The sequence below is a fragment of the Salvia splendens genome, chromosome 19 (genome assembly GCF_004379255.2).
Source record: "Salvia splendens isolate huo1 chromosome 19, SspV2, whole genome shotgun sequence".
NCBI lineage: Eukaryota > Viridiplantae > Streptophyta > Magnoliopsida > Lamiales > Lamiaceae > Salvia > Salvia splendens.
Genome location: NC_056050.1, coordinates 8,806,941 through 8,817,306, shown reverse-complemented (window position 1 = coordinate 8,817,306; position 10,366 = coordinate 8,806,941). Strand labels below are relative to the sequence as shown.

General features: G+C 31.0%; 1 protein-coding gene across 1 annotated transcript; it reads left to right on the top strand.

The window, feature by feature from the left end:
* Positions 1–521: 521 nt before the first annotated feature.
* Positions 522–1,895, top strand: LOC121779511 (dnaJ homolog subfamily B member 6-like). Its single transcript, XM_042176847.1, has 4 exons — positions 522–689; positions 918–1,011; positions 1,322–1,398; positions 1,725–1,895. The coding sequence occupies exons 1-4, from the start codon at positions 585–587 to the stop codon at positions 1,776–1,778; spliced, it is 330 nt and encodes a 109-aa protein (XP_042032781.1). The 5' UTR covers positions 522–584; the 3' UTR covers positions 1,779–1,895.
* The last annotated feature ends 8,471 nt before the right edge of the window (positions 1,896–10,366 follow it).

Sequence of the window (10,366 nt, the reverse complement as noted above, 5' to 3'; positions counted from 1 at the left end):
TAAATAAAGTAAATATAATTCACGAATCACCTATAGTAATTTCTTAAAATGCAGTTTAGATTTAAAAAATAAAATAAAGTATCTAAGTCCCAATTCACTATCCGTATATAATTGGTCATCTAATAATTGAAAAATGTACTATTTTTTACTGCAAATTTTAATTATATTTAAATTCAATTTGGATGGTAATTGAATTAAACAGTAGTAAAAAAAAATATTGGACTCCAAGTGTTTGACGCAAGATGAGTGGCGAAAGAATTTTCAAATTGCCCTTTGAAGGCCTTAAGGGCATTTTTGTCCGAAAAAAATTCAAAATACCTCAAATGATATTAACTTATAGTTGATGGATCTAAAATGATATTTTCAAAGTTCACGGACCTAAAATGATACTTCGACAAAGTTCGTGGACCTAAAAAGACGTTCCCTAAAAAAAAAGAAAAAACAATGTGGAGGTTTCGTTATGTTGTAATCTTGCACCCTTTGATGTAGTAGTAGTACTATATTTTGCAGATTGCCAGATATATTTTCTTAAAATTTGTCGACAAGATTGAATTTTTCTCGGATATTTCCTGTTGAGCTGAGAAATGGCAGCTGAGAAAGAGAAAAATAGTGATTTCTCTGGTGTTATGGGGCTGAAGAAAGAATGCACGCCAGCTGATCTGAGAAATGCCTACAAGAAACATGCAATGGTTAGAATTTGTAATTTAAATTTTCACGTGTTTTATTCTTAATACCAGTTGCAAGTTGAGAATGGGATTCTTGAAGCCTAAGGTAGAAATAAGTGAGGGATATTGGTTTCTATAAATGATTGCTACTTTTGGAAAAAAGGTCATGAATGAAGGTGAAGATCATGTTAAATTTAATTTTGCTGATTAAGACATGGAAAATTGAATTTTGTCTTGTTCTTTTCATGGTAGAAATGGCATCCGGATCGTTGCAGTGCTTCTGCAAATCAAAAGTTTGTCAAAGAGGCAAAGGAAAAATTTCAAGATATTCAGCAAGCTTATTCAGGTATTTGAAGCCTCCTCCTTTTTCTTGCTTTCTCTATCCTGCTTGCTACAAAATGGCATGTCTTGGAATAAATTGTGTTAAGTCTTTGGATGATGGGAACGAATTTCGGGAAAAAAGGATGAAATCCGGGGCTGAAATCTTTATTATTCTTCACTTGTATATTGAGAGAAAGGTGTTAATGCCAGTTTCAAATATTTTGATTAGTGATTGGTGATTTGCTGTTGATCATATGCTGAGACTGTAACATGATAGCAGCAAGTGTGCGTATTCTTGTACGATGCTTGGACTCATGAGATGCTTCTGTTGTTAGTTCTTTCGGATGCAAACAAAAGGTTTCTGTACGACGTAGGAATCTATAACAGCAATGATGATGATGATGAAGAAAATGTGAGTTGTAATTATGCTCCTCTTTAGTTAGTTTTTATCCCCAAAATCCCTTTCTTCTACCGATCATGCCTGCTTTTATAACATTTTTTCTTATTCACTTTGTTGCTGTTGCTGAAGTTTCCTTTAAACAGTTGATTAATGTGAACAAATTCTGGTCTTGGAATGTCGAAAGAAATGGTTGATTAAAAGAAACGGAAAAGGCGAAAATGCCAGTTGTAGCTTCTGCATTTGTTTTTACCAATTATTTCAATCTTGCAGTTGTTGAAATGAATATCTTTTCTTTCAATTGTTTAAAAATTGATTTATATTTTTGTATGTTGATGCAGGGTATGGGTGATTTCTTGAGTGAAATGGCAGGCAGCAATAATGAACCAAAATAATTCAAATGTGAATTCTTTTTACCAATCTTTGTGCATCTCTCAGCGGCGGCGATATTATAGCTCCGCCGCACATTTCGAGAATTGGTCTGCAATTTTTAAGTGATTGCTATAACAATGGAAATCGCGTTGATTAGAAAATCGAGATTTTGTTGAAAGAAGTGCTTCGGCATTTTATAAGAGCGAAGAGGCCTCGTATAAATTAACGGTTATGCCTTGGCCAATGAGGGTGTTTTAGTTATGGATGGAGGCCTGATTAGGCTATAAAATACCCTTCATTTTTTTTAAGAAATTTCATTTAAATGGCCTTTATTTCTGTATTATTTTATTCGTAATTTCTGATTATGACTGAACATTTATTTTGGGTATAGAATTAAAATAAAATTGGTGGTTAATGAGTTGTGGGGAAGAATAAAATATTTTGTCTATCCAAATCTATTATATCCATCCATTAAAAATTGGAAAATGAATAACATAAAAGATATTATTTCAAATAAATTGTAAAGTACTTATTTCGTTCCGCCTTAAGCGAGATATTTCTCTTGCACGAAATTTAAGAAAATAATGTTTATAGAATTAAAGTGGAGAGAGAATAAAATAGATCAATAAAGACAGAATAACATATGAGAAAAAATAAAGTAAGAGAGACTATTTGTTATATTTTGTCAAAATAAAATAGTTCACAACGTCCCAAAAAAGAATATGAATCACATATAGTGGGATGGGAGTCCTTTACATTATTATATGTCTTATTTTACTCTTTATCCATTTTTAACTATTTATTACAATCATTTTTCTAAAATTAGAGTTCAAACACGAAACACCTATACTACATCGGGACAGCGCGCGACAGAGGGAGTATTTGATAAGTTAGAGAGTGTAATTTCTATTTTTAGAAATGAGTGAACTACATAAATGGTACCTGATCTTTCACTTTCGCACATAAATGGTACCTGGTCTTTATTTTATATCGTTTTTGGTACCTATAAATCACATTTTTGGTACCTTATGTGATTTTCACCCCAAAATGCTCTCTAAACAAATACATTTTTCCATTTATGTCATAGAGGATAATTTGGGCATATACAAAACTAGTACCAAAATTGATATTATAATATTATCTTTCATTCTCCTCACTCTTTATACTATTATTATTAATCAATATTAATATTATTATTTTGATGTTATAAATTAATAATTAATTTATTTTTTAATATCATTCAAATATACTTAATTATAATTATGGTTATAATTATATTGAATTGTTATAATAATATTATTGATATAATACTAAAACTAGTAGTAATTAATAAATAATTATAGTATAATTATTTAAATTACGAATCATATAATATTATATAATAATAACTATTATTATTGTTATTATTTTATATTTAAATTAATAACTAACCAATATAGTCTTAATAAAAATATAAAATTGTGAATTGTATTCATAATGATATAAAGAGTTGAATATTTTTAGTTAGGTGTTTCTAACCCTAATTAATTTAATTAGGCATTTTTTTCTTGATTTATACTATGAATGCAATTAGATGTATGTATAAAACACTAAAAAGAAAGAAGAAAAAGAAGAGAAAAGAAAAAAGAGGTCACATAAACTAAGAAGAAAAAAGAAAGAATGGAAGATAAAATACTAAAGAAAGAAGAAAATGAAGAGAAAAGAAAGAAGAAAAAACTAAAGAAGAAAATAAGAAATAAGAAAAGAAGAAAAAAAAAACCACATGTTTGGTACCCATTTAATTGAATTTTCCAAAAATATCCTCCTTAACAAAAAAAATCACATGTTTGGTATCTAGGGTTGTTTTTGTCACGGAGTATCAAAAACGATATAAAATAAAGATCAAGTACCATTTATGTGCGAAAGTGAAAGATCATGTATCATTTATATAGTTCACTCTTTAGAAATACATCAATTGAAGTGAAATATTCCCAAAGTACTATCACTTTGAGTAAAAATAATCATCAACAATATATCCTAAAACATCTCCCACTACACTAATACTCCCTCTGTCCCACTACAAGTGATGTGTTTCTTTTTGGTCGTTGTTTTGCGAAGATGATAATAAATAGTTAGAGTGGAGAGAAAGTAAAGTAAGAGAGAGAATAATGTAGAAGAGAGTCGTATATACATTATTATCTTACTTACTTTACTTTATCTCTACTTTAACTATTTATTATTATTTTTGCAAAACAACTTCCGATTTGGAGAGCCTCACTTGTAGGGGGAGTATAAATTAACAAATGTACACTATTTAGAAAAATGAATACGAAATTTTTAACTCTTTCCCTCTTTTTTTTGTATTTCTTACATGTTCAATGTCTATTTTCATATATTTCTACTGTTAATCCCTGATTCTATCTGAAGATGTCATATGTCATTTATTTTGGGACTAAGAGAATATTTCCTGATATAATTATATTTATTCACTTTTACCACAATGTATCAAACTCCATTTATACACCATAATAATTTAGTTTTCTTTTCTACTCCACCTTTTTACTTTACTGAAGGAAATGGTTGAACCTATAATTAAGTTTTCTAGTACTACCTTTATCGTAATTTTGACATCTAACTGAAATTGCATATTTATTAAAATACATGTTAAATTATCATGTAAAGAGAGAACAATAAAGAAGTCTTACAATAATTTTTATGTTAACGTCATTTAAAGATAAAATAGGACTTACAACCTTTTTCTTTTTACACTCGCACAATTTAATGACAAAAATTCACAATATTATTTGGAAGGAAAAGAGAAAAAATATACAACCTCTCATTTCCATAGAGAAAAAGTGAAGAAACAAAAAGAAAATTAAATTAATGTTATAAATTAAAATTTCTTAATCCATTTATTATTTGGAAATGCCTACCAGATCTATGAATTTGGTAAAAGATTATTTATATAATTATCGGAGATTACAATATGATAATTTATTAATGTGAGATAATTGTTATACTCCTATATCGAAGCGTGTGGACTATACATTCAAAATGACGCCAACGATGTGGGGCTAAGCATGCACACGGTTCGAAAAGCGCCGGTTCCGAACCGGAACCGGCGGTTCACGGTTCAAGATTTCCTTGAACCTGAACCGGCCCGCCAAGGTCCCCGGCGGTTCCGGTTCCGGTGGCGGTTCGTAAATTTTTTTTCTTCTTCTCGTTTTAGTGTTTATTTCAACGAAACTACAAGTCACAACTTATAAGTTACAATTTACACTTAATGTTGGACTTGAGCCTTTGGGTTGAAAATAGAGTGTATTGGATGATTCCCTTTTATAGCTACATGTTCTTGGATGTGTTGCGCTTTCTTTCAATGTGGGATAAAACTCCTTATTTATAACTACATGATACATCTCCATCATCTTAGTTTATATTAGTTTATATCTTGACTATCTTCTATTATTATAACTTAACAACAAATATAATTACATAAAGTATTATTCTTTAATTCTTTATCATTATCGATTTGTTTGTGTGTAAGTTTATGTGTATGTTAACTAATAAATACTATTATACACATTAAGAGAATAATTATTATACAAATTGTATTAATCTAGCGATAACTTGTCACGACCGCACTTGCTAAGGATAACATAGTCGGGGAACCGTGACTAGGGACGGGGTATAAAAAGCGGGAAAAGAATTAAGGGGAAATAAAATCAAATATTGGTTGCGAGACATGACTAATCAAGTGCTGATACATAGAAGAAAAGATACTCGATCATGAAAACTCGAGTAATTGTTTGTAAAAATTTTAAAATATTAGAGTTTTGAACAAAATAGACTTGAGTCTTTTCAGATGCACAACGGAAGCAAATGAACGCGGTTCCATGTATGAAGACATGAACCCCCGAGAGTCAAAATCTGAATGAATTAAATGTCTTGTCTCAATAGCACTTCCTCCACCACTTCGCTGCTCAACCTGCACATTTAAAAATATATGCAGGGCTGAGTACAAAAGTACTCAATGAACACATTGCCGAAAAATACAAATATACATTTGAAAATATTGTCAAGCCATCATCACAGTAACACTCGGGGGGTTTATTGAAAAGACCCGAGCTTATGAAAATATTCACATTGGACTGCAGTCCCTTTTTCTTGTACTTAGCCATATCTGATCACATTGTGCCGTCGAGATGGTGTTCTCGCACGGTCACCTTCTCTGCCCATCATGTCAGAGGTTTCCATGTGCCGGGAAGGTGGCCACCTTCCACGGTCACCTTCTCTGCCGTTCACGGTCAGAGGTTTCTTGTGTACACTAGTCCAAGTAGGGACACCACCCTCATTAGGACCCGAATTCGATTCACATATATCATCATTCATAATTCACTTGGCCTTAGCCAACAGATAGGCATCATACAAAACATTTATGGAAAGACAACATCTTTAAAAATTACGAACATGTATTCGTGTTTTCACAAAATACGATTTGTATTTTTAGTATAAGAAAGCTCACCTTGATCGCTTAGTTTCCTTAACTTGAATCTTTCGTTTCGACTTTACTTGCGAACGAACCCTTTTGAATTTATCACAATAGGAAAATACTATTTTAGTTTTAAACTAATCTAATTAAATGAGAAAGAAAAACTCAAGGTTTAACCCTATTATTATTATTATTATTATTATTATTATTATTATTTTATGAACATTATTACTATTAGTATCATTATTATTATTAAGAAATTTCTAAAACTTACATTATCTATTACTAGTTCGTTTGCTATTTCGGCTTCAACTAAAAAAATTGGTGTTCTACACCTTACTTATTATTCTACAAAAATATAGCAACTTGGACTTTAACAAATCATTTTATCTTACTTAACCATTTTGATTTAAGCCCAGAAATGAATTAAATTCGAAATGGGCTTCACATACACTATGCATTGCAGCCTCAATTTATTTAGAAGTAGTTGGGCTCGAATTTATATTTGCATAGCCTAATTCTAATTAAATTAATGGCCAAAAACCATTTAATTCATTAGCCCAAGTAAAAAAAAACTAGCCCAACCCTTAAGCCCAATTAAAGAACCCTATGTTAAAAACCCAAGTCTTCTTCCTCCCTCATTCACCAAAATGAACAACAGCTTCCTTCCCCTCTCCCTCTCGTCGCCGCCGATCCGCCGCCCTGCCAGCGCCGCCGCTCCAGCGGCGTCCCTCTCCTCCCTCTCGTCTCTCTCCCTCTCCTCTCCCTCTCTCTCTCTCTCTCTCTCTTCTTCACCGTCGCGCCGCCACCCCCCTCCGTCTTTCTCCCGATCCGCCGCCGTCGCCGTGCATGCACAGGCGGAGGCTTCGTCGCCCTCCTCCCGGAAGTCCGCCGTCTGCACGCTCCCCCTCTCTCTCTCCCGGTCGGTCTCTCTCTCCCTCTCCAGCCTAACGCCGCCGCCGATTCCCGACAGGTAGGATGGTTGTTTTTGTTCATCCACTTCCTTTCTTTTCATTTGTTTATAAAGATTATAGTTTTTCTTTTTTTAATAAACTTTGTTAATTACATTAAAAATTTTCCAGATTCAAAGGAATGAAAAAGGACATAAGTGTTTTTGGAGCGTGGCTGTTATCGTCGGTGACAGAGTGCCAAGCTCGCTGCCGGAAGTTCTCCGGAAGATTTACATATTGCTTCAAGATAAGCTCCTATAATTACTTGGGAATCTGCCATTTTATGCTTAGATGTATCATAGTAACTATGTTCTTGATTAGCTATATTACCTATGTGCAACATTTGATACTATGGTTTGGGCAGAGACTAAGTTTACCTATATGTACTGTTTCAATATGTGGATAAGTGAGTCGTGGGTACTTACTTTTGTTTGATTGTGAAAGAGAGTTGTTGAATTTGTGCTTATTTGTGCTTTCGTCTGATTGTGATAAAGAGCAGCTGGATTTGCTTCCTCCTCTTGCCTCAGCTTTGTTGTGAGATTGATGTGGGGTAAATGTTTATGTGGGATTTGTGAAGGGAATTTAGGATATCTCATGGTGATGTGTTATGGTGAAAGAAAGTGATTTTCACAAATGTACCTATACATAAAAGATGTCAAGTGGCGTATCTTGCAATTATTCTATCAGAGAATGATCTCAATATGTGTAAGAGGATGATGGATGAGGATTTCTTTCCACAATTCATTAATGCAGCATTCTTTCTTTCTACAATTCATTAAGGCAGCATTAAATGCTGCAATGACAAATGATTCTTCTCTGATATGCCCATATTATATATATATTATTTTTTATATTTTATCAATTAATTATTTGAGTATTTGCTTACTTAATCATTTAATTTGGTGTAGGTATAATTGGTTCAAGTTCGTGGCCGTCCGCGTTGATGTATCCGCTTTCTTAAAACATATGATGTATAAATTAAATTTTGTCGTACTTTTGTTGGATGTATCGGACATTAAAATTTTGATTATGGGACTTTATTTATTTATTTAAATTTATTATATTCATATAAGTGTAATATATTTACGTGTTCTATTTACTTGCCTAAAGTCAAAACAAACAACAACGACAATCTATCGTAGCTCGGATTTAATCACATAAAAGTCACTTATATAGATAATCAAGCTAATAATATCTTTTTAGTGGGTCGTTACATAACTATAATATGAATAATTATTTATCTATATACAAATCATATTACTCAATAAGTGTTTATTCTTATCTATCAAGAATATATTCACAAATAATAATTTTATTTATATAAATTCTACTACATCTATTAGAATAACAACTATTATATAAAATCATACTATTAGTCTACTATTAATATATAAATATATAGACTATATTATACCATTAAACTAATCGTTCTTTAGTTATCTATTTTTATCATTATTATATCAATTATATTAATCATTATTTTTTTCACATTTTAATCAATATATTGAGAAAAATAAGCAACATACTTACATTTAAATCCAATAATTTGACCACGTCCACATTCTATAAATATACAAATTATTAGCAACATGCAACATTCAAATTTAATTAAACTATTCTAGTTGATGCTATTATTATCTATAAATTTGTCTTAGAAAAAGAATCATAACAAAAATAAAGATAAATTTAGTGAATAATAATATGTAGTAAAAAATAAAGAAACTTCAACATATTTTGTCCCACATTGAACGTGAAACAAAAAATATTCAAGGATGTCTCTATAAAAGAGAAACAACCTAGAATGGTTTCATAAATTCGCAAGCCCATCAAATATATATGAGCTATTATGAATTTCTTGTATTCATTTATTTGTAAAAAAAAATTTTAAATATAAAAATCAATTTTTATAAAAAAATATATTTTTTAAAATTTCGGTTGAACCGACGGTTTAACCGTTGAACCGGCGGTTCCGGTTTCGCATTTCGTTGAACCTGAACCGGACTGTGTGAATCGCCGAACCGTCCGGCGATTCGGAACCGCCGCGCCGGTTCCGGTTCCGAACCGGCGGTTAACTGTCGATCCGGTTCGGTTTGTGCATGCGTATGTGGGCCCCAGGCGCACGAGGAGGCCATGTTGTTTTTCGCCCACACCAAAATTTACGGCTCAGCCGATTTGTCAACAAGTGGGAGTGTGGGCCCAATGGCCCATACCATATCATTTCATCTCGTCTATGTACAGTACAATACAGGTGTACTATAACCATTACTCTTTAGATTATGATACTGATAACTCCATCCGTCCACCCTTAGAAGTCTCATTTTTAATGGCACGAGTTTTAGAAAATGTTAAAAAAATGGATGAAAAAAAATAGTGAAGTCTCACTTGTATATATTAGTTTTAAATTAAATATAAGTAAATGAGTTAGTGGAATATGAGATCCTATATTATCATTTATGATAAAAGTGAACTGGGACTCCTATTCGCGGAGGCAGAGAGTATTTAATATGAAGATGAGCTATTTTGATTTTATATTTTACATCTTTAAGTTTCTTAATTTTATATAAAATGTAAATAATAACAATATTCAAAATTAAAAAAAAGAGTAGTGTGAGTTTCTAGGACTATTAGCTTTTCTTGCGTTTTTAATTATCGAATAATTCTTCTTATAAATCTAATTATCATTTTTATTATTTTATTTATATACAAAATTACTACAAGATTACTACAAAATTACTACAAGATTATTGGTAGTCCTATTATAATAATAATAATTATTATTATTATTGTTGTTGTTATTATCTCATTTAGGTAAAACATTAATATATATTTTATTTATTAAAATTTATGTATTGTTGTTTAGTGTGTTAATTGGAAATAGAACAAAGTAAAAAGAATAATGTTTCATTTTTAGAAAATGTTCATTTTTGAATGAAAACAACGACAGAATATATTATAATTATATTATATTATTGCAAATCTTGATGTGATTTTTAAAATGATAGATAGTAGTACTATTTTATGCTGCGGTATCTTATAAAGTATTACTATTAATATTATTTTCTTAATTAATAATTAATTAGAAAATCTAATTACTTTGATAATTACGCCTATTATTTTGAACCAATATAAGATTAGAATATTAATATATTTATATTTGAAACAGAAAAGAGGTAATCAATTATCAATTATATTT

Coding starts and splice junctions, on each gene's coding strand:
- LOC121779511 (XM_042176847.1), top strand. CDS start 585: ATGGCAGCTGAGAAAGAGAAAAATAGTGATTTCTCTGGTGTTATGGGG. Junction 1,012..1,321: donor TATTCAGCAAGCTTATTCAG/GTATTTGAAGCC, acceptor TTCTGTTGTTAG/TTCTTTCGGATGCAAACAAA. Junction 1,399..1,724: donor ATGATGATGATGAAGAAAAT/GTGAGTTGTAAT, acceptor ATGTTGATGCAG/GGTATGGGTGATTTCTTGAG.